Source organism: Eleutherodactylus coqui, chromosome 13, assembly GCF_035609145.1.
Source record: "Eleutherodactylus coqui strain aEleCoq1 chromosome 13, aEleCoq1.hap1, whole genome shotgun sequence".
Classification (NCBI taxonomy): Eukaryota; Metazoa; Chordata; class Amphibia; order Anura; family Eleutherodactylidae; genus Eleutherodactylus; species Eleutherodactylus coqui.
The window spans coordinates 52518289-52543855 of record NC_089849.1 but is presented as its reverse complement, the minus strand read 5'-3'; the positions used below and the strand labels follow the sequence as shown (position 1 = coordinate 52543855).

Here is a 25567-nt window from a genome sequence, read left to right as displayed (position 1 = left end):
CTCATTATTTATTTACAGCTCATTTCCACATTATTTAGCAATTAGAGGCTGAGTATTATTACATCCTGTTCCTCCGACTTATGGGCATGGCGTCATTGTGACAGAAACACACAGAAGTCATAGAACTGAGATTCAGTTTCTGGAGACGTAAAATGGCCATATACAGAAGATGATCGCCAAACACTAGTTCGGTGGATGACCATCTTCTCCGACCATCTCAACAAACATCTTCAGCTTAGATAGGGCGAGGGAGACAAGCAGAGTAGAACAAAACATCTGCCATTGAGGGACAGGAAGAAGGCCTCCATAGCCAGACACATTAAAGGGGACTTTTACTATTGATTGGCAGGGTCTCCTGTTTGGGATCCCCATCAATCAGTTGGTTTTTGGGCCACAGTCAGTACAGATCATGCTGGAATCAGATAGCACAGTCCGTATTGCAGCAGACCAGGTTGGTACTACAGGCACAGCTGCCATTGAATTTAATGGTAGCTGAACCTCCAGTACCAACCCAGGTAGCTGCAACACTGGCGGAACTATCTGCTTCAGCACTGTCTGAATTGGCAGGGGCCCAACAACCAGCTGATCAACAGGGATTCTGCTGATCAACTATTCGTGACCTAATCTGTGGATAGGTCATTACTAGTAAAAGTCCCAGACAACTCCTTTAACCGAATGTGTATGGGCACCTTAAAGGGATTTTCTGGGACTTTTTGGATTTTTTTTCTCCTCAGGATAGGTCATCAATAGGCTCGGTGAATAATACAGCTGTTTTGCATAGGCAAACAGCTGCATTGTTCTCCATGCTTACAGCTCACGTCCCGCTGTTAACTACCAGCAGGACACAAGCTGAAAGAATCTTACCACTGCTGCCGACTGTGATAACAGCCTGCACCCCTGATAAGAGTTCATCAGAGGAAGGAATTGTACACAAAAACTGCACAATGTCCGTGCATTTAGACGCAACGGTTATAGCTCAAAAGATGGTTTTAAGCGAATTTTGAGCGAGAATCGTTGCGTCTAAATGGGCCTTTAAATTATGCGTTTTTCAAGTCCCAAATACTCCAACAAAAAGACTGTGGGAAGGAGGCCTAAGTTCGCCCTCACACAGTGGATTTTGTGTCGAAGGGAAAAAAATAACGCCCTTTCCTAGAGTGGATTGCACACTGAAAATCCTACTCAAAGCAATGGAAGGCTGAAAATTGTGTTAACCCTTTGCAATCCAATTTTGAATTCAGGGTTTCCTAGGGGGTTTTCTCTTTCTGCCATTATACTATGGCGCCACCTGCTGGCTAGGGCCAGTACTGCGGTATGGGACATGCTGGAGAGGCCCCCAACAACAGAGCGGCCAATAATATACAGTAAGAATACCCTGCCGGACGTCTTCCGACATCAGAAGCTGTACAGCCTTCAATCAGAATGTCTTCAGACGTCGGACAGTGGATTGGAAAGGGTTGAATCTGTGTCAAAATCAATATCAAAGCCTCAGTTGACACCCACCTGCAAAGGCCATGGTCAGAGCTAGCTGTGAACAAACCCCTGTGCATGCTGCATGCAAATAACGGTAGGGAAAGTCATCTGTAATTTTGCATAAGGCAAGGGAAGTATTTAGGAGTCCCAAATGGGCAGCTGATGGGCATTATTAATGGGGTCTGTCATTATGACAAACCTCCTCTCCAACTAATAAGGCATAATAATTGCTTTATGGTAGTCTAGTCTGCAGCAATAAAACACTATAGAACCCTTCTGTAGAAAGGGTGTGATTCAATAGAATGTATATTAGGGGACTGCCATTCTTATGCAATCCCAAATATATTATTGTATGTTCAAAGTGCACTTTGGGGAGAAATACTAAATAAATTCTCAGCAATAAAATAAGCTAAAGCTGCAAATAACCCACATTATTTGCATAACCCGTACATTTACAGCTGTTTTCAGCCAAAATTCTGTTTCCCTTCCCCACTTCCTGTCTACCTTGGTAAGACTTCTACATCATTATGTATGCCTGATGAGACGTAGTTACAGTTTCTCATTGAAATTCATGGTCACCTCTTTTTTAGTGGGTCCCCTATTCTACTGGGTGCAGCACTGTATGGCGACGTCTGACATCGAAATGTAGCATTCGCATAGTGAGCAACCCAGCAACTCAACACCACCTCTGCTGCCATGGTAAGCCCCCTTGACTTTGGGCCACGCCACCACAGACACCCCACCACACTACATGGAAAGCCCACCTTTCCATGTGACAACAGGGGTGTTGAAAACAATGGGAAACACTTGCCAATCCTTGCTGAAAGCCATGTCGGGGGATCACGACTTTACCTTAAAAAATGCCTGGCATCCGTGGGTAAATCGCATGTTGACGACCGCTATATCAGGCCGGGTTTCTCCTCTTGTGGAGGAGAAAAAGAAGAAAGTGAAAGAAAGTACCGTAGTAGGGGAAGACGAAATATAAGAAGGAGGTGAAGAAGGAAAAGGAGAAAAGGAAGAAAAAGATGAAGGAGGAAAAGAGGAGGAGGAGGAGGAGGAGGAGGAAAAGAGGAGGAGGAGGAGGAGGAGGAAAAGAGGAGGAGGAAAAGAGGAGGAGGAGGAGGAGGAAAAGAGGAGGAGGAGGAAAAGAGGAGGAGGAGGAGGAGGAAAAGAGGAGGAGGAGGAGGAGGAAAAGAGGAGGAGGAGGAGGAAAAGAGGAGGAAAAGAGGAGGAGGAGGAGGAGGAGGAGGAGGAAAAGAGGAGGAGGAGGAGGAGGAGGAGGAGGAGGAAAAGAGGAGGAGGAAAAGAGGAGGAGGAGGAGGAAAAGAGGAGGAGGAGGAGGAGGAAAAGAGGAGGAGGAGGAGGAAAAGAGGAGGAAAAGAGGAGGAGGAGGAGGAGGAGGAAATAAGCTTGGTGGCTCAGTGGTTAGCACTATTGCCTTGTAGTGCTGGGGTTCTAGGTTCACGGCTGATTATGGACAACATCTGCATGGAGTTTGTATGTTCATATTTGTTTTTATTCTTCTCCTTGGGAGTAGAGATAAGCATTGTGGTAGCTCAGTAATTTGCATTGCTGGAGTTCTCAAGTCTGACTAAGGGCAACATCTGGATGAGTATTTTGACATTCTCCTTGTGTTTATTCTTGTTGTGGTTCTCATCCATAGTGGAATGGATAAATGTGGTGGCTCACTTGTTAGCAGTGCTAGAGTTGTAGGTGCAAATCTGACCATGGGCAACATGTGGATAAGTTTGTCAAAGTCCACGTCAATGTTATCCTTGATGGGATTTGAACTCAGGATCCGAGCAGTAAAAGACAAGAGTGCTAGCAACAGAAGCCAACTTTAACTCCCACTGATTTCAATCCCAATTCATGATACTTTTTAGAAAACTGAGTTGGGTATTCCTAACCCGAATATTTCATTAATCACTCAACACTACCCACAATCTGTCCAGCAGTTCACTGATACCCTGATCCTGGTCTGGGAGGAGATCCTACAAGACTCCATCCTCCATTTAATCAGGAGCATGCCCAGACATAGTCAGGAGTGCCTACAGACAGATGGGGACATACACACTACCGAGACATTATTTGTTCCCGTGATGGAATTCACACAAATTGGGTTATTTGAAATCCAGCCGTCAGTTGAATGAGGAGTTTGGTTTCCAATGACCATTGATAAGTCATTGTGTTCTCAACGAATTACCAAACTGGTAAATATAGTGAATATTTTCAACTTCAGTCTTTGAGATGGAGATTAGATGTGTGATTTCGGTGTTCCCTTCTTTTTAGCAAAATGTATATGTAAATTGTAAAATGCTATTTACAGATGGACATATGCTTTACAAACGTCAGAATCCTGGTTCACTCTGTAGTGATTGAGCAGGAGCGCTCCCAACAGATGAGTTGTTGTCTTAGGTCTCGTTCACACTAGAGCTTTGGGTTCCATTCCCCTGTTGCATTTTGGCAGCAGGAAAACAAAACCCACTGACCAAACGGAACGCATTGCCTATAATTGGTCCATTTGGTTTTAGGTCTGCTGACAATGCAATGTCATTTTGACAGAAACCAGCGTTGGAAGCTTTGAACAGAATTCCCAACACTGATTTGAACCTACCAGCTCCTCCGCTTATCTCCCTCCATCTCCTAGCTAGGAGAGAGCGGTATTCTGGATGACCACTGATTGGCCACCAATAATTTTCTGCTGGGAGGTGGAAAAGGCTGCATTTAAGGCTCCCATAAAACTGCCCTTTAACCACCACTGTTGGAAATCCTCTTCTGCAATTGTGTTTTTGAGGTTTCTTCTGTCTTTTACAAGTGCTTTAGAGTTGATAAATACTTTTGTGTAAAAAAAAAAGACTAAAAGTGTTACCTTTATTGGTTAACCAGAAAACTTCAAATTGCAAGCTTAGAATAATATCTTTTTAGTAATTAAAATTTGCTTTTTTTTTTAATTACTAATTTTAAAAAATTGTGACTGTTCCCAGTAAGAGAAACAGAGTAATCTTAGCCATTAAAAGGACCCCCCAACAAAAGGACGTGATGCTACAGCAAGCTTTCTTAACGCCACCGTAAGTTTGACAGGAGGAACGCCCCTGTCACACCCCAGCTCCCGATAGGGGCAAGGGACGAAGGTCCTAGCAGCACCGTGGATTTGTGGCAGCGGTGCTGCCTTAGTCTGAGGCTTACTATTGTTCTTAGGAGAACATAAAATGGTGACGTTACTGGTGTAACATGTTAGCATTTAGGTTTGATAATGTCAGCCTAAGCACAATAGTAACCCCCAGCTTAAGCAAACACCGCTGCCAGAAATCGATGCAGATGCTGCTTCGTTCTGCACACCATTAAAGGCATGCCTCCTAGCTGGCGGACGGCTCACCCCTCTGTCCCAGCCACCGCCACACTGATCCGTCCCGCCCGATGCCTGTCAGCTGTGTTCGGCCGGCGGAAGCAGTGGTCCTTCACGACCCCTCGGGGTAAAGCAGAGTTTCTTAGCTTTGCCCTCCTGACATACTGCTGCGCTTGTACACTGCAAGGATGAAGGCCGTCGCTGTCTCCTCCCTGCAGCCGAGCGGCATGCTCCAGCCACATGTGGGATGCGGGGAGCGGCTTCAGAGGTTTCTCATGCAAAGCCGCTTCACGCCACTGTACGCTCCGTCATGGTGACCCTGCTGTTCGCTTCTACACACAGCGGGGTTCCGCCTTCTGCGACGCCAAAGGGAAAGGTGCTTTCAGCAGCGAGGGCGCAGAGGGTACGGAGGTCCAGCCCGCCCTAGATTGCAGCTAAAACAGCCTCCTTACTGGCCTGCCAGGACCTGCAGACAACCCAGTTCTCCAGCCAATCACCCCCGTCAAACTTGACTCCACCACGACTTTCTGGTGCCGTCAAGATACACTAATATCTGCAGCTCCTTACAGGAAATAAGTTCCTTTTTGTGTGTCGGAGGCCAATGCAATCCTAATTTCTCTGTGTTACAGGCAACCTCCAAATTTGAGGTACTTTATAATCAGGAGTGCATTGCCCTCTGACACACAAGAAGGAACTTATCCCTGTAATGTAAGGAGCTGCAAGATCATGTATTTTTGTTAGCCATTAAAAGGTATCATAGCTACAAGATTACTTGGTTTCTGTTGCTGAGAACAATCACATTTCAGATTTCTTTAGAACGCAGTACAGAAATTTTGGGAAATACATGAGCAGAATTGTGTCACATGCGCCCTCTGCTGGTATGTTCTGTTATAGCAACACTAACATCTTCTGGCTTCGAACACTATATGAATAGCCATTCTCCACCCTAGTGAAAACAATAAAAGGAACACAAAGTGCCATGTAATCTGTATTCCAGCCCCGGGGGTTCAAGCAGACCTCAACCCACTGCAGTCACCCCCAGGTTACATCTTTTGTAACTAAGGAACAATCGGAACTGCAAACACTATCCCTATGATTGATTTCATACGATAGTTATGCGAGTGCAGTGCTGGCTCTGCCTTTTATGTGGAGACCAGCATAGCACCATAGGGGAGACTATGTCAGACAGAGACCTCTTTAGCCTCCATCTGATATTTTTTTTTCTCTATCTTTCTGTCTTTTTCACTGGATGTAAAAGCTTACGGCCCAAAATGGCATTCGCCCCTGTGAAATTAGCCTAAGGGTGCTTTCACGTGATGCTTATTTGCCTTAGATTTCAGTGCAGGTCTGCAGCAGATTCCATCCCTTCAATTGTATTCAAATTGAAAGGGGTTGAAATCTGCTTCAGATCTGCACAAAAATCCACAGCAAATCAGCTACTGTCTTTCCCTGAAAATAACACCTAACCTGATAATAAGCCCTACCTTGATTTCCAGGGAAGGCTTGAAATATAAGCCCTCCTCCTAAAATAAGCCATAGCTAAACGATTTGAAAAAAAAAAAACTCACCTAGCCGCTAGCATCCCCCAAAATAGTAGTAATGGCACCTTTAAATCATCCTGCAAAAAACAAGATCTCATAAAGCTTAATTGGTGCAAAAATAAAACATGCTATATGCCTTGGAATGTGGTGATGCAAATACAATTTTTTAAATGTGTTTTTATTTGGAAAAGTAGTAAGACTTATAAATAAATAAATTTGGTATTGCTGTAATCATAATGGCCTGAAGGATAAAGGTAACCATGTACATTAAAAATGGATTACATTTGGCACAGATTATATGTTTCCATCAGCTACCCACCCGCAAATTAACAAAGGTTAGATAATATATCCAAAGTGATACCATTAAAAAAAAAAATTTACTTATCTCACAAAAAACAAAGTCCTTGTACAGCTATGTTGGCAAAAGACAAAAGTGTTACTACGATTCTTGAAATGCAACGATAAAAGGAAAATAAAAAACTGACAGGTCATTAAGGGGCAAAATAGGTCGATCACTGAGGAGTTGTACAGCACGCCCGCTGTCTTGGGGTCATATTCGAGTCCAATCTCTCCCTTACCCCCTATATCTAATCTCTGGCCCGAACATGTCAGCTGCACCTCAAGAACATCGCAAGAATCTGCCCCTTTCTCACTGTGGACACGCTAAAAACGCTCACTGTTGCCCTCATCCACATTATTGCAACTCGTTGCTGATCGGCCTCCCCTGCACCAGACTCTCCCCTCTCCAATCCATCCTGAATGCGGCAGCCAGGCTCATCTTCCTGTCCAGCCGCTACTCGGATGCCTCTGCCCTGTGCCGGTCACTGCACTGGCTGCCCGTTAAATACAGAATTCAATTTAAACTCGCTACCTTCATCCACAAAGCCCTCCACAGCGCAGCGCCACCCTATATTACCTCACTTATCCCAATCCCCCACCCAGGCCGCACCCTCCGCTCACGAAATCAGATTAAGTGCCCTTTTAATTTGAACCTCATTCCTGCCTGCAAGACTTCTCCAGAGCAGCACCGATCCTCTGAAACTGATACCAGGGCAATCTAGGACTCACAAAACTTTAGGCGTGATCTAAAAACGCACCTCTTCAGGGAGGCATACCGCATTCCCTAAAGAGAACCCCCTGTGTACTCTGCCTGATAACATGCTCCCTGACCTACTGACTGCAATCCCTGCTAGCCATCATAAACCGCTCCTGCAGTCATACTGTTTCTGCCGTCACACGGCTAAATGTCTGACCATTGTCTATGTGTATAGCATCGCTCACTCTCCACCTCGCCATACCGTGCACATCTCCAGCCCTTTACCTTCTGTATCCCCCCATTACTTGTAGTATGTAAGCTCGTTGGAGCAGGACCCTCACCCCTATTGTTTCCTTCAACTGATTACTATGTAACCGTGGTTCTGTAACTTTTGTACTTTTGTCTCTCTGTATTCCCCCTGTCTATGTAAGCGCTGCGGAATATGTTGGCACTATACAAATGAAGATTATTATTCTATTTAATCCTTCTATGGACTGATTGGTTAACAGTCTTTCAATGGAATGTGTTTTGCGATAGAGAAGTCAGTCAGGAGACTGATGTGAAGGAGACGACCTCAGTACAGAAATAATAAGGTTTCTGGATGGTTTCAAGTTTTATTACAAAAATATATATAAATAGAAGATCGGACAAACGACCAATATCTACCGGCCTTTCTGTACATTACTTAATGAGCTGTAAGATTAGGACTTGGATTCTGCAATCCAGCCTCTCTGGACAGAAGAGCACATACTAATCTGGTTCCAGCATCTCGCTAGTGCATAGTTCATTCCGCATGGAGTACGGTTCCCCTATGAAGGGGCAGCGCTACTCTGTGGAACACTCTCCGTCTCCTGGCTGTTGGCTGCTGCCGCGCTACGGGAAGCAGGTTTGGGCAGTCGGATGGCTGTGTAGCGGTTGGATGCCACATGCTCTGTTAGGTACTCTCCTCCCATCTCTTCATACTCTTTACGACTTATCCAGCCCTCATCGGTTTCCAGGTTCTGGAGGGCCCATTCAGAGGCACCGTGCCAGGCATCCAGGGCAGGATGAGCGGCCAAAGACACCTGTGGAATTAAATACAATTAAGGTCAAAGTACAATTCATATAATCCAACGTACAATTAAATTAGTACAGAAGAACACCGAAGGCCTCAAGAGACTAAGGGCCCATTTACACTGAATCACTCAAACCACCGTTTGAGTGACAGCTTTGAGTGATCATCTTTGCATAACTCTTAAGTAGCTAATTAGCTACTTAAGAATTATGCAGGCGGAGCAGGATACCACCGCGATTGCTATGAGAACAATGCAGCTGTTTTGCATATGTAAACAGCTGCATTGTTCTCCGCACTTTCAACTGGTGTCTTGCTGAGAACTGCCAGCCGGGTACCGCTGAGAGAATTTTATCAGCGCTGCCACCTGAGATATCAGCCTGCGCCACTGATAAGAGTCATCGCTCATTTCCAGAAAACTAGAAAAGGGCGCTAATGAACAGTGCACAAAAAGTGCATGATGGCCTTGCATTTAGACGCAACGGTTATCGCTCAAAACACGGCTTTTGAGCAAATTTTGAGTGAAAATCGTTGCGTCTAAATGTGCCTTCAAATATGTAAAAGAAAGAAATCACTAAAGAAGAGAACTCGGGACACACATGGAAAGTGGAACCAAAAGGTCTCATCTGCAGCAGGTCCTTCTCCATCCGCGCCTTTATTCCTGGATACATTACGTTGCCGCCTGTCAGGAAGACGTTCTGCACGAGCTCCTGCTGCACCTCTTGTGGGTATCTGAGGAAGACGGAAACGTATTACTAGAGATACAATATATACGCTGCCCCAGAACCTGCCATTATACAGATTAAATACAAGACACTTCAAATCAGAACCAGAACTACAAGACATTCCCATCTAAATATATAAAAAGGAGCGGCAGTCTTCTTGTGTAAGTGGCTCTGAACCCTTTAAAAAAAATGCAAATTTTGGTCTTTTTATTCGTTATCCACAACTTTCTAAAGGCCGCCTGCACACGAGCGGGTCGGATCCGGCAGCGAGAATTCTCGCCGCGGGACCCGACCCCAGAGCCTGCAGGGACGAGCGCGTACTCACCCGCGCCTGGCGGCCCCGGCTCTTTCATGTGCCGACTGCCGCGCAGCCGGCGCATGCGCAGACCGGGGCCGGCGGCCGGATAAGTGCGAGCCCCGCACAAAAATAGGACATGCCGCGGTTTGTTTGCCGCGCGAGATTTCGCGCGGCCAAACTGCGGCCCTCTGCATAGGAGTGCGTATTGTAATGCACTCCTATGCAAACTTTCAGTGGTGGAAATCCCGCGGGAAATACCGCCGCGGGATTTCCGCCCGTGTGCAGGCGGCCATAAAGCTTCGGTGCGGATATTGTGGAGTTTAATTTATTATTTTTTTCTATTAAATACAAATGGCGAAATGCATAAAGAAGTCATTTTCAAATCATTTTCTCCATATTTTTATTTTCTGGTCTTCATTTTATACAGCAGATGCCAATATAATCTTTCATGCTCCGTCAGGGTCGCTACACTCATTGTTAAAGTAACTCCCTCCCCTAGAAGTTGTTATTGGATTCAAATTAAACTTTCTCTGTGTGATTGTAACGCTGATATACGTAAGAGATCACAATAGTAGCCTGTTGTACCCCCTCTGGTTTGGATATAATATGTGATAAGGGTGGACATGGAGGCTCTAATTCCCTGTTGTACCGGCTCTATCTTGGATGCAATATGAAATATGGGTGGACATGGAGGCGTAGCGGTTCCATATGTTATCCAGCAGCATATCATTCCACTTTTGCTGTTTCTGATCTTCTATATCGTGCAAACTCACTGAAGGATGAAGTTGGGGTCCCAGATGGTCTTATACAAGTACTTTGATTGCTATATCTATTGCCAAGACAGGCCATGAAAGGGTGGTAATGTTGTGGGGACATCCCTGTGACCCCCTTGTGTGTGCGGCCGAGCATTATCCTGCTGCCCCTTGGAAGCCACCATGAGAGGAACACATGTGGCTGCAGGATGTCCTGAACATATCGCTGAGCAGTCATTGTGCCTCGTACCACTGCTAGGGGTGACCGACTGTCATATGTGATGATCCCCCCCCCCCCCCCAGACCATCACACCAGCAGGGGGCAGTGTGATGCTCCAGTGCCTAAACTAAATCTGGAGTTGTTGCTGAAGACAACCCAATTCCACGCTGTAGCATCCAGTTTTGCTTTTCACAAATCCACTGCACACAGAGGCAATGGTGGGTGTGAAAGCCAGAAGATGTATTTGGCGCTGTGAGACCAAACGGCCTTCAGCGAAGCGCCAGTAAATGGTTCTGTTAAACACAGTGGCCTGTAATGATGGAACCATCAGTCTCTATATGGTTGACAACAAAATAGTCAACAGACTGTTGGACGATTAGACGATCCTCTCTGCTGGTGGTCTGTCGAGCGCATCTTGAGCCCGGTCGCTTTGTATGCATGTCCTGATGCATCCACTGGCCCAAACACCCCCTCGCTGTCTGGTCAGAACAGCCCAGGTGGCGGGCAATTTGTTGATATGACCATCCAGCTTCTCACAGACCAATAATGCGCCCCTCTCAAACTTTTGTTAACTTGTCAAAATCTTTGTGTCGTAGAGGCGTCTAGTGGTCAACAAGCTCTACACAAACAGAAGAAGAGGTCACTACACACAAGGGGCCTCCGAGAGCTTTTTTTAGAGGCCAAAGGGGGAACCACTTTTAGGGCCTCCGGTGACAAGACCGTTCATCTAATCACCACAGCTGTAATCATTTGCATATCTGCCTGAGATGTAACTGCAAGCCAAGTTTTGCAGCAAAATGACAACTCCTTCTAGGTGCTGGATTGTTTGTTTTGACAGAGTATATAAAAGAATTAGACTGGGTTCACACAGGGTGGATTTGCCGCGGAATTCGGCCGCGGGCGCTAATCTCGGGATTAGCCAGCCATGTGGATGAGATTTCTCAAAAATCTCGTCCACATGGGACAGCCAATCCGCTGTGGTAAGTCCGGCTGGAACTGTGGCGGCCGCAGCAGCGGTTTCAGAATATGCAGCATGTCCATTCTTTTTTTCATTCCGCTGCGGTCGCGCTCTCCTCTATGGGAGCGCCGGTCGCAGCGGAAGAGCGAGCAGCCGGGCCGCTTCAAAGCCGCCGCGGCTTTTTCCGCGGCGGTTCTCCCTGCGGAAATCTCGCGGTTTTGGCTGCGGCCAAACCGCGAGATTTCCGACGAGAATACGCCTTGTGTGAACCCAGGCTTAGACTATTTCAACATTGTATAGAACCAAAACATTAAACAGCTTGACACAAAATAGCCGTAGTAGTATAGCGTTAGGCCTCATGTCCACGGCAAAAGTCATTTTAAAAATCTGCACAGGTCTCCTGCGCCCATAGGGACTCATTGGGCACCCACAGGTAATTAAATACCTGTGGATGTCATTTTTCCTTGCCGTGCGGGTCACACGTGTAGGAAAACACCCACAACATGCTCCATTTTCTGTGGTCCTCCTGCAGGGACGGTTTCCGCTAAGGTCAATGAAAGCCGTCCGATCCGCAAGAAAGCAGGAGATCTTTTTTTTTTTTCTTAAGAAGTGCCGCACGCCGCCGACGCACCTGGACACATCCACCATCCAGAAGAAAAAAAGATCCAACCGCGACGGAGGAGACCTGTGTTGCGTCCGAACAGGTGCGTAGATGTCTTTTTTGGCCTCATGGCTGTGGGCACGACTGGAAACGGCTTTGGGATTCTGCACTGGGAATGATGCATGCCTGCGGGCATGAGGCCTTAAGATAAAAGTTTTTAGGATTGCAGCTTGTGATGTTAGCCTCATGTGAGCACCTGTGGAGCGAGAAGTTTCAGAACACTGTTTTTTCAGCAAACAGAAAAAGTTTTGAGAGACCTCTGCGGTAGAGGAACAAGTGGGTCGTGTTTGTGAAAAGGCTCATGCCAACATTTGTAACTTAGGCACGCAAGAAATACTAAAAAAAAAACGTGTATTTTGGTCATATCAAAAATATCTTGGTTTCTATAAAATGTTAAAGTGTTTATCTCTTTTCCAGTAACCTTGTATAAATACATTGCAATGGTTTATGGCAGTACATTATTGCAAGTGCATGAAAAGTACAACTATGACAACTTTGGCCTTTGTAAGCCGAGCTGATGGGCACGGGGCTAAGGGAGATCCTCTTCTGTTCATCTGAACAAGGGATCACGGTGCTTACAGGGCTACATGGCTGGGACCAATTTATTTCTCTAATCCTAGTCATTAGCATCACCCCTGCTGGCTATTATGTGGGCCAGGCACGTCATAATGTGGAAAGGGGTAAACCCCTTGGTGCTGCAGGCAGATTTAGTAGTGAATTTTGTTTTTCCATCCCTACCTTCGAAGAGCCACATCTTTTTCACTTTTCCATCGACATAGCTCTATGATGCTGTTTTTTGTGGGTTGAGTAGTATTATGAACCCCTTAATGACGCGGCCCCTTCCCCCCCCTTTCGTTTTTTCCTCCCCCCTTTTAAAAAATCATAACTCCTTTATTTATCCATTGACGTCGCTGTATGAGGGCTTGTTTTTGCGGGACGAGTTGTATTTTTCAATGGTGCCATTTACTGTACCATATAATGTTCTGAAAAACTTTTTAAAAATTCTAAGTGGAGTAAAATGAAAAAAAAAACAAAACACATTCCCGCCACCTTTCTTGTTTATACGGCGCACAAACGGCAACAAAAGCAACATGATAACTTTATTTTATGGGTCAGTACGATTGCTACGATACCAAACTTGTATAGGTTTTTTTTTTACTATGCTACTCTTTTATTTTTTCAAAGACATTTAATTTTATTTAAATTATTTTCTGTCTCCCTCTTCTGCCCACAATAACTTTTTTATTTTTCCGTAGACATGGTTCACCAAGGGCTAATTTTTTGTGGGAGTCCTGTAGTTTCCATTAGTACCAATTCGGAATATATTCGACTTTTTGATCGCTTTTTATTGCGTTTTTTTCTGGGAGACAGGGTGACTGAAAAAGTGCATTTCTGGTGTTCTTTATTTATTTATTTTTTTTTACGGACGACGTTCACCATGCGGGGTAAATAATGTGCTACTTTGATAGATCGGACTTTTACGGACGCGGCGATACCAAATATGTATTTTTATTTCACGATTTAGATTTTTTAATTATAGATATGGCTAAAGGGGGGTGGTTTAAACTTTTATTACTTGTTTTAATTACAATTAAAACAGCATTACGTCATACTGCAATTTGACATGCAGCCTATCAAGCCACCCCACGGGGGTGGCTTGATAGGCAGTCTCCTAAGGCAGCCCTGGGGCCTTTCATAAGGTCCCCGGCTGCCATGACACCTGCATGGCTCCCCTGATCTCACAGCGGGTGGTGGGGTGGGGGGTCTTTCTGTCAAACCCCTTAGATGCTGTGGTGATGTACATCTGACGCCTGCTGCATATGTGTGGGAGATGCCTGCAAGTGGTTAACACATGCAGCGATTATCACTAAGCAAAGCTATTTATTTAACTGCCATCTACACTTACCGGTCGAGCATATATTGCATAGTCTCAGCCAGGCCAGCCTGGTCTTCTCCAATTAAAGAAGGCTGAAATAACACTTCAGGAACACGAATCCTCTCTGTGCCCAGATACATCTGATGATATTCTGCAACGTTAAACATCGGCTGGCAAGGGCAAAAAAAAAAAGGTCACCACACAATGGCCTAAAACTTTGTAACTATTCACACATTAAAAAAAAAAAAAAATCAGTACCTGGACATTAGACGTCTTCTCAGGTTCTATCTGCTCCTCCGAGTCAAGAGGTTCCAGTTCAGAGATTCCCTCCATTTCATCCGTTTCTGTCCCCACCGTTTCTGGCGTCTAGTGGTAAGAAAAATGATTACAAATGCAAACTGCACAGAGTGACTCGCTGGACTCTGTATAACAGCGACATACCTGGGGTTTGCCGTCTATTGGATCTCCCAGTATGCGCTGCCTGCCCTGTTCAACGGCGATGCTGAGTTTGTGAATGTAAGACTGAAGCTCCTCTGCAGAGTCCATGTTCAGCTCCATCAATGCTTTGTGGAACTGCTCCACTTGTCCGTCCTCCAGAAGCTCCTGTTCAGCAAAACTACAGTTACAACAGCAATAGCTGGTTCAACCGGGAGTCTCACCTGTTGGAAGTGGCGCCTGTTGCTAGGCAACCACCTGAACTTACGCAAAAAGGTATTCCCATCTTATAAAGTGATGGCATATCAGAATAGCGGCTACACTGATGTAACGTGACAACACTACCTGATTTTTTTAAAGATATTGGCTGCGGCTTGCAGAAGGCTGAGACCGACAAATGGACGTAGTCATAATCCTCTGGACAGGTCATCACAGTTAATGGACGATGTCCCCTGCTTGGAACCCCTGTCCATTAGCTGATCATCAGACCTGCAGTCCAGATGATGTTATAAAATGGACAGGGGAAGAAGTGTGCACGCCGCCTTTACTCGCATTTAAATCAATGGGAGAGCTGTGCGGCTCCTCCACTTCCTGCTTCTCTTAGGGTGAGGACGTCACATCCAGTCCTGACCAGGAGAGAAGCAGGAAGTGCCGTAGCAGCACAGCTCTCCAATTGGACAGCAGGCTGGACGATCAGCTGATGGACTAGAGTCCCGAGCAGTGCACCCCTGTCCAATAACTACTATGTGGCACATACGGCATTATTACTGTCTGGGGACACTGTGTAGGGGTATAGAAAATTAAAGGCAATGGCTGGAAAACCGAGGAGTTAAAGTTGTCTGTCTTTCAAATTCTGCAGACACAAGTTGTGTCCAGGGGAAATCATTATGGTGGTCTGAGCCAGGTAGAGAAGAAAAAGGAAAATGAACGACATCACCAGTGATTACTGGAGGCAACTGCACTGTAATCACTTATATGGTCTGCAGAGCACCTGTGGACTGGTACTGCGAACTAGTATCTACCACTCTGTGGTCACTGTATGGGTGTAACATTTGTCTTTGTATACTTTTTCATTAACGCTGTGGCCTATTATGTGGTCACAGTCTGTGGGTATTATTTGGATCTCATGTATTGTTATTATTGGTAATACGAATCTTTGCAGTAGTTTTTATTCAGTACTTGTATGGTCATATTATTTTGTCGCTATGTCATGTGATCATGGTGTGCAGTATAATTTGGCTTTCATATAGTGTTATTTTTCGTAATGTTAATCTGTATAATGGCCTTTATTCTGTAACAGTAGAATGGTATTATTCCATCACTATCTGGGGTAATATGTGATCATGATATGGCGGTATAATTTGGCCCTTATAAAGTAATATTACTGGTAATGTTGGTATTGATATAGTGCGTATCTTACAGTATGGAGGTACTGTAATTATAGAAGACATGGCGATTGCAGTAAAACTATTACCAGATCATATAGGAAGTTAAATGATAGTATCTGAGTTTTCTCTGATCCTGGTCATTACAGCGGGAGCCCAGCTGCCATCCGCACAGAGCCCTTGCAGTCATTATGTGGGCACAAGACCCATGGCATAAATGTCCGTCATGGAAACTTAAGAGAAGTCAGGCTATGATGCTCATTTATGTCATGGAGGTGTAAAGGGTTAGAAATAGACGGTACCTTAATGTATGCCTCCAGTTGTAACATGTGCATTGTAGAAAATCTGCTGCAGTGAGCTACGCATGCAGCAAAGGCTTCTCCCCTCCTACAATCAACATAGCTGCAGCTGGCAGTTTACTGACCCCTGCCTACATAGGTTTGCCCCACTTGCTGCTGGTTTGGGCCCTGCTACAATATGAGGACACTGTCATTTTTTTCCAGGGCCACTTGGGCTATAATGTATCGCCCTCTAACTTCGGGTCCAAAACTAAATCCAGCTTCAATTTTCAGCACTGTAAAGTTTTTCCACATGCTTTTTCCATGCTTTGCATAAGTAATCATAGAATCATAGAATGGTAGAGTTGGAAGGGACCTCCAGGGTCATCGGGTGCAACCCACTGCTCAGTGCAGGATTCAAAGCCGTTTATGACCACTCTGAGTATCATCACTCCAGTTGTGAATCCACCTAACAGTTGCCTTGTTAATCCCATATTTAGTTATTTTTTCAATAAGGATGGTATAAGATACTTTGTCAAGTGCTTTACTAAAGTCAAGATATTCTATATCTACCACATTTCCCTGATCAACCCAGTTGGTGATTCTGTCATAGAAGGAAATTAGATTCATCTGGCATGACTTGTTTGTTACAAACCCATGCTGGCTCTGGTTAATTACTCCATTTTTATCCAAGTACTTGCATAGATGCTGTTTAATAATTTGTTCAAACATCTTTCCCGGTATAGAAGTCAGGCTCACAGGCCTGTAGTTTCCTGGATCCATCCTCTTCCCTTTTTTTGAAGATAGGATCAACATTTGCCCTTTTCCAATTTTCCAGGACTTCTCCTCCCTCAGTGTCAGGGTATGTACACATGTGGCGGATTTGTTGCAGACTTTCCATAAAAGTAAAACCAGCAGCAAATCAGTACCAAATAGTGCACATTTTGACCTAGATCCACATCAAAATCCCCATTGGATGTGGAAAATTTGCATTAAACGCACAAAGACAGCCTCAGTTACCTGCACATAGAGAAGTCTCTCCAGCCGCTCTTGATCTTGCTGAAGCTTCTCTTCCCTGCGTCGTGCATTGAGTTCCTGCAAACGTCTTAACTGCTGCTGCCTGCGCTCCTGCTTCTCCTCTGAGGGCACAGTGCTGCTCAGGACCTTGGAAGAAAAGGGCAGCTGCATCTTGTGGACGTTTTCCTCATAGTAATCAGGACAGCGCCATTTCTTCAGTTCTATTATGTAAGGACAGGTAGGATACCAAATTCAGTATATTTGCAGGAAGAATGGGTAATTACTACCCGATAATGCTATGTCAATGGTATTTAAATCCTAACTCCTTTAACCCCTTGGGTGGCGGGTTTCCTACCACCCTGTCGTACCCACCAGGGCAGGTTTTTTAAATGGTCTAATCATTGAATTTCAACAAATTTTGCAGTTGCGTTCCAAGAGCCATAACTTTTTCATTTTTCTATTGACCAGGCCATATGAGGGCTTGTTTTTTGCGGGACAAGTTGTACTTTTTGATGGCATCATTTTTGGGTATATATAATGTATTGCAGAACTTTTGTAAAAACATTTGTAGGGAGATTGGAGGAAAAAAATGAAATTCTGCCATTTTGTTTTTTGAATTTCATTTTTACGGCATTCAACATGCAGAATAAATAGTGTGATATAATTATTCTCTGAGTCAGCACCATTCTGGCGATAGCAAGTTTATACAGTTTTTGTATGTTTCAGGGAGGAAAAAAGAAATGGGGAAAAAAGAAAAAAAGGGGCCATGTCATTAAGGGGTTAAATAATGTACCAACTTCCTTCTCTGGGTCATTACGACGCAGGGATACCACATGTGTGATTTCATTTTACATTTTTTACAAAGTAAAGGGAGACAAGTGTTTTTATATTTATTTATTTTTTACTTTTGTTTTTTTTTTTTTTAACTTTTTTTTAAATTTTTGTCCCTTTAGGGGACTTCCACAGGGACCCATCAGGACCCCCTGATCACTTTCTGGAGGTCCGATGGTGACAGCCCTTTACATGCTGCAGTGACAGCCCTTTACATGCTGCAGTCACATAGACTGCAGCATGTAAAGGGTTAACACAGCAGAGATCGGAGGTTTTCTCTGATCTCTGCTGTAAGAGCTGGTACCTATCTGTCCTCTGACAGCCAAGCATCAGCTCTCCCTGCCACAGAGATCATCGGCTTGCTTCTGACAAGCCGATGGTCTCTATGGCAACCTATAAACAAAGCAGGAGACTTAGAAGCAGGAGATTGCCGACATAGCGACGATATCTTCTGCTTCTGTTGTTCAAAGCCCTTACTTTGTTCTCTGTGAGACTGTGCAGGCAGAGCACACTGTCACAGCTTGTGGCATTGTGCTCTGCAGCTCCCATAGTGATACATAGCCCGGAAATCTTCCGGGCTATATCACTATTGGCAGTGGAGCTCGTCCCGGAAAATTTCCAGGCGTGCCACTCAAGGAGTTAAATCTTAAGGTCCCTTTACACTAGACGAATGTCGGGCAAACGATGCCAGACACTTGTCCCTGTGTGTTCTCGCTCCCGTGCTACTGCACCAGAGCGAGTATTGCTGGCTTTCGGACAGAGTGGCTAGCAGGGAACCAGAGTGGCTGGAGGAGATTTCATTACTCGCTCTCTCCTCCACCCCTCTCCAGCCGCCCCAGACCCCTGTTGGCCGCTCTGTCAGACAGCCAGCGATACTCGCTCTTGTGTAACAGCACGGGAGCGAGTATGTGCGGGGACAAGTGTGTCGGGCCTTTAGTCTACAATTTAACTTTACCTTGCGGAGATCCCCCCTCTAATTTCATAGCTAGATTATTTTATCTGGCACGCTGAGGCTATTTACAGTCTTACCTTCCATATAGTCACTGGGCACATAGCAGTGCTCATGTAGAATCTCCTCCATGCGGCTCAGCGTGATAGCAGAGAGGTGTCCTGGGTACTTCAGCTGCAGCAGCCGATGGAGATAAGTCACAGCATGGAAGCCCCCGATATTTATACGCCTGCAGTTCTTACCATCCAGCCTAAATTAACAGAACTTGTAGTAAATCACTCATACTGATTCTCTTAAAGGGATTGTCTCATCACAGAAAACACCTTAGGCCCCCTGCACACGGGCAGAAATTCCACGGTGGGATTTCCCGCAGAACTTCCGCCCGTGCCCGCCTGCTCAGGATTGCATTACACACACACACGGAAAACAAATCGCAGCATGTTCTATTTCTGTATGGGTCTCGCAGAGGTCTGCACAGAAACGTCACTAGTCACGGGCCCGACTCCGCTCTGCACATGCGGCGGCTGGCCGGAAGCCGACGCATAGCAGAGAATAAGATGCCGAGGGAGGATAAGCCGCAGGCATCTGCAGGGGCACAGGACCGCATCCCGCTGCGAGAATTCTCGGATGTCCCACAGGATGCGGGACATCGGCCATCGGATCAGGAGGAGAGTATGGAGTCTTTGGGCGGGGGCGCGGTGACGGACTCAGTTGCGGAGTTCCGCTTGCGGAGCCCGTCATGGCCGTGGGCACTAGGCCTTAGGGTTCTATTACAAGGGAAGAAGTGCCTGACAGTCGTCCCAGGGATGATTGCCTGTATAAGTGACTGAGAACTTCTGAACTAGCGCTGTTTAAACCAGTCAACGATAAGTGAACGAACCGACGATGATTATCGTTTGCCGTTGGCTGCATTTAGATTGAACGATTATCATTCATTTTCGCTTGTTTTAACAATTTTTAACAATATCGTTCCATCTACAAAGGCCTTTAATGCAGTGTGATATGAAGGTGGTTTATTTACACCGTGAATAGCTTTCCAATGGGTTTTGTTGTGTGCAGATAAGTGAACAATAGCGTTAACGGTTAAGAGAAGATAACTTTCTACCCCTTACTATCACAATCAAGATAAAATTTGCTGCCTCTGTAGCCGATTTTGCAAGACAAAGCCAGACATTTTCGATGCAGAATGAATGTAAATATTAGACCCAATGTCCATGGGCGGATCTGATCTGCAGAATGCGTCTCACATGCGATTGTCATGCAAATGTGCTGCCGATTTTTTTTTCTTATTCTTCCTACTGAAACAATGTGCAGTTTTCACGCTTGTGAAAAATCATGTTTGACGATGCAATGTGTTTTTCGAGAAAAATCCATCACTCTCGCAGGGAGAAAAAAAAGCAATAAAGAAAAAAAAAAAAGAAAAAAAAAACACACTTAGGTCCGGATTTGCTGCGTATTCGAACGCTGCATATCTTCCGCTATGGAAAGATCGCAGCGAATACGCGCCATGAGAAGGCACCCTAAGGGAACGGCCACATGTAAACTCTACAGATTTTACGCAGCCCGATTGCCTGCAGGAAGCCCTTCGCGTTTTGCAGTACAAGTAATATGAACGAGATTTCAAGAAATCTCACCCACGTGCTGCGGATTTTAAATTTGCAAGATGTCAAACCCACAACATTTTCACACCATAACCAGCAACTAAATCCGCATGTGGTGCGTTTTCTTGCCACTGCGGATCTGCCTATATCCCTGGGGTACGCCCACACAAGGGGTACATGTTCTCTGCAGAGTTTCCACACACAAAAAAAAGTGCAATATGTAAAGTAGATAAGATTTAAATGAATCTCACCCCCACGCTGCGGAACGCCTGCAGCAGACCGACCTGCGGCGGCGAAGTTAATTCCACAACATGTCAATTTATGCTGCTGATTTTCAGCAGAGAATTCACCTTTTGCAAGAAGCCCGCAGCAGATTTGTCCCGTGCGGCCGTACCCTTCAATGGGGGCTATTCTTACAGAGCATCTACCTTCACTCCGGCTTATAGAGGGGGCCCAGACCTCCAAATCCCCCAAAGAGGGCAGATTACTGGCCCTACATAGAGAATTATAAAAGGGCATTGGTGGTCTTCCTGAGACAAAAGGGGAATCCGAGTTAAGAAGGGCAGCCTAATGGGGCCCCATGGTGCAAAATAACAGAGCAGCCCCGCCGCCAGTTCCAGTCTACCTGCTGACGTCGTCTTTAAAAGGTGCAGTCAGCCTGAGCCGCCCACTAGCAGGCTGCTGCAGCCAACGACAGCGCTCATCATCATTGGCTGCAGCGGCAGATTTATACAGCCTGTAAACAGCATCATAATGGAAACCGGAAGCGGTGGTGGGGGAAGAGGCGAGTATCAGTTGTTTTGTTATTTTATTCCATGGGTGGCCCCTTAGCTGCCATTTCATAACTCAGACAACCCCTTTAAGACATTTATTTATGGTGATGGACCATTATGGGATTTCCGTGCTGTAACTATATAGTCACCTAATCGATGCTTCGGACTCACCTGCCATTTAGGACGGGAAGTATGTGAGTACAGTGGTAGCCGGAGGACACAACAATGGCATTGGTGAGCAAGGCTTCCCGTTTATTGTGATACAGGCTATACAGTCCATCGATGCCAAATGACACTTTGGGGACCCGGTAACACTCAAACAGGAGCTCTGACACCATCTGGCGGACATGGAGCGGAGTGCACGGCGCTTCGGTGAACACAACTGGGTGATCCACGCAGCCCTGTAGGGGGAGACAGACATATTACTGAGAATGCAGAACCATGAGGTGTGTTCACTGACCTATTTTTTTTCTTTCCGCAACCAAAATTATTTTCGCCGCTTTTTAAAATATCTTTTTCACTGGCTTTTTTTTTAAACATTTTTTAGTCTTACAGGAGGTAAAAATCTAAAAAAAAATAGGCTTTTTTTTACTTCTATAGTTTTTTTAAAAATTAGTATATTTACGCTAAAATAAAGTATGGGACCGGGCTCCTCATTTTATTTTGGACATTTTAATATATAGTATATATGGTTTGGTTTACGGGGCGCATATGGCAACGGTTTTGGTTGGCGTCAGCTTTGGGTTATTTTCTTTTTTATGTATATTTTTTTTATTGTATTCTGTAATTTTTTTAAACTTATTTCTGTAAAAAAAAAAATTTTCTATTCATGTCCCCCATGACGTCATATAAGACCTCTGGGGGACATTCACATTTTTTTTTTTGACACTTTTCCCCTGTAGCATCCATAGGAGCCCCAGTTACAGGGAATCATCCCTTGTAGTGATAATAGTCACTGGCAGAGCTGATCAGGGTCTGCTAGGACCCTGCAGCTCTGCTGTGCCAGGGTAACCCAGGGGTCACGTGACCGCTGGCTCGCGTAGTGAAAGAAACACACTTTTTAGTACATAGCACTCACTCAGCTGTGACCAACAGCCGACAACCCGACCTGCTTCTGCTTGATTGCAGCAGCAGAGGCTTTAATCCTGTGCCGTATTTCTGGGATCGGGCAGAATTAAAGCCCAGGACCAAGCGCCGTAAATTTGGTCCTTAAGGGGTTAATTAAAAAAAAAAAAAAACATTTTATTTTTCCATTGTCGCAGCCGTCTGAGGGCTTGTTTTCAGCAGAACGGGTTGCGTTTTATAGTGGCGCTACTTATGGTGGCTGAACCAAGATGACAAGTTATTCCCTATAAACAGGATAACGAAAACCTTGCTGAACGGTGAAGTCCTCAGCCTGCGACCCCCACTGATCCACACCAATCGGCCCCCTGCGACTACATGGCGGAGGGCTGATGACGTCACACTGATCACAGCATGCAAGGGGTTAACAGCAAGGGATCGGTGCGATATTGCTGTTAAGAACATGCGGTTTACCAGCGGACGCAAGACATTTTTCGGATAAAACCGCCTAGCATCGCATCTGTGAAGTCCCGATTGGCACGAGCAAGAGAGGATCCGAATAGTTTCCCATCGATTTCAATAAGAAACCTGGCATGGCACCCGAATGCCCATCACACGGCGTGCGAGAGCCATGCCAGGCAACAAAGGCCCCATTACCCGCAGCAAAAAACGCAGCATATCTTATCTTAGTGCACAAGACGTGTCAATACAGGCTATGGGGATTTAGCATGCGCATCCGCTGTGTACTGCGTATTTTACACATGCGCATAATATGCGGGACACATTCACCCATGTGAGCCCTAGAAGTGCCCTTAGTGTGCAAAATGCAACGCAGAGGGCCTGTGCCCCGCATAGTCTGGCATCCCAGCAACGCCCCCCCCCCCCGATATAAGGGATTACTGCCAGCCCTTTATTATTACGTGCCACAGGCATGTCCTAATAGGTTGAAGACCCTGTGTTGCCACGCCAACTGAACGGCATCTCGCCACGAGGGCAGTTCAGGACCTCCGTACTTTGATTGGGGCATTTCAATGCCGCTGTCAGAATTGATGGCGGCATTTAAAGAGTCAACAGCATAGGCGCCAATTGTGGCTGGAGCCGGCGAATGTCAACGGTCAAAGATGGCCACCGTGCCCGCTCCATACCAACCCCGACACCGGGGGGCGTACGTGTGGGACGAAAAACACTTAAAAAGGAGGGAAATAGGAAGAAAAAAAACCCGCAAATCCTGCCATTTTGGGGGGTCTTATACACTGGAAGACACCAAATTCCCGTTTTTTTGGTTATACTACTTTTAGACAATAACAATATGGCGGTCCTGGTTTTGGGGCGGCGGTGTGAGCGCAGGACGACTTGTGGTTCTACCGGTGACGTGTTCATCATATTTTGTCTGCGCTGGTTACGTAACACCCTTCGCTTCTACAGGATTACAGAAATGGCGTAAGCCTGCCGCAGTCAGCCGCTTCCATAACACCCAGCGAGGCGGTCGGGAAACCGTGTGTGCGTTTCTCATCCTAGCCTAGCGCCGAGTTGGGTTAACAATTGGCCGGACGCACATTTGCGCCATGTGACCCAACCAGCGAGTGTCAGGTGATCGCGACTTCACACCGGAAAAAATATAAGCGTTTGTCGCCGCAGCGGTCCGCCCATCACCCCCAGTGTCGGCGACTTCTCTCAGGTTCTGCGCTACTTTTAATGTCGTGGCGCTATTGGAACAGCGCTTGCAGCTAGTCTATATCATTTAGGTTACGCTTTTTGTATTGAACGGCGCCCAGAATGTGCCTCCCCTCTCAGTACAAGGCAGTATATACAGCCACCTGTGACGTCACCCCCAGTCTCTGGAACACGTGATCACACAGCAGTTCCTGCAGCTCCAGGTTCACCGGCAGGTTCTTATCAAACGGCGTCCGCAGCAGCCACCGTAACGGCTCCAAGCTCGGGATATCGTTGCCCACACGGCTCAGGCTCCGGGGCCCGCCGCGGCTACGGGCTACCACCGAGCGCAGCTGCATTTTGGGCCCGTCTCCTGCCCACCCAGCTCGTAGCTGGAAGGATCCATTGTCCAGCACCAGCACGGCGGGTCCCTCCAGCACCGGCTCGTGGACCGGGTCCGGCACCGCTCGGGCATCCCGAAATGTGAATACATTTGTCGCCGGTCTGGGCGCAGCCATTTTGCAAAGTGTGTCCGTCTCTAAACACGTCCGCGGAGACTCTGAAACAACGTTCCGGGGTAGGAGGGTTCCTAAGGACTCCTGCACAATGGCTATTTTGCGCGCGTTTTCGCAGACAATAGAAGCCGCGGATTTCAGTGGGTTTCCTCACATTCAGGGTTTTTGTGCCCAAATTTCAGTTGGGCAAATAAAAAAAGTGCTTTATTTTTGTGACATTTGCGCACCCAAGTTGATAACAGCGAGGACTAATTAGGCTCAGCAGGCCCGTCAGCGCAAAAATGTACAGTAAGCTGCGCAGAAACACTCGTAAAGGACACGTGAAAGCGCTCCATTCAGGGCACAATCACGTCACTCCCTCGTGAGCGTTTATACGCCTCGGCCACGTGCAGGAGCCCTGAGGCCGGCTTCACACGGACGTATTAACACGCACAATACGCAGAGAATAGAATCCATTGGTTTCAATGGGTTAATTCACATTTCGATGTGTTGTAAACGCATTTTGGTCGTGCCAAAAAAAAATCGAAACATTGTATTTTTCTACGTATTTGCGCACCAAAGGTCACCATAGAAGGCAATGGGGAGTGCGCAGATGCACTGAGATGGGTGGAAAATTGCATAATTCCACCCAAAAAAAGAACACATCTGCAAGTCATTAAACAAACGAGCCATTACCATAGGTGCGTCTTTGTGTCCCGCGCACAAATGAACACGCCCTGCGGGCATAAAACGTACAGTAAAATACGCCGATACTTGCAAAAAAAAAGCCTTTAGCGTGTAATTACGAGCGTTTGCGTATTTGATGGCGCGTGAGCATAGCGTTTTTGCGGAATGAACGATCCTTTTTTGCTCATTCATTGGCGTATCTTACTGTACTTTTTGCGCCCACAAGACACGTTCATTTGCGTACGGCAAACAGACGCACCGTTTGAAATGGTAGTTAGTCTTAATGTGTTCCAAATGTGTTCTTTTTTGAGTGGAATTGCGCCATGTTTCGTGCATCTCCTTGCGTACTGCCCTCGCATTTGCGTACCTCCCATTGACGACTTTGGGGACCTTTTGGTGCGCAAATACGTAGAAAAATAGAACACGTTCTCTTTTTTTTTTTTATGCGGCCACAATGCAAAATACGGA

General features: G+C 45.9%; 1 protein-coding gene across 1 annotated transcript; it reads right to left on the bottom strand.

Annotated features, from left to right (window-relative positions):
- Positions 1-7919: 7919 nt before the first annotated feature.
- ACTR5 (actin related protein 5) lies at positions 7920-24454 on the bottom strand. The gene is made up of 9 exons (XM_066586506.1): positions 24083-24454; positions 21375-21604; positions 18910-19079; positions 17053-17270; positions 14376-14537; positions 14193-14300; positions 13965-14104; positions 9044-9176; positions 7920-8457 (listed from the first exon to the last, which is right to left on the bottom strand). The coding sequence occupies exons 1-9, from the start codon at positions 24434-24436 to the stop codon at positions 8203-8205; spliced, it is 1770 nt and encodes a 589-aa protein (XP_066442603.1). The 5' UTR covers positions 24437-24454; the 3' UTR covers positions 7920-8202.
- Positions 24455-25567: the final 1113 nt, after the last annotated feature.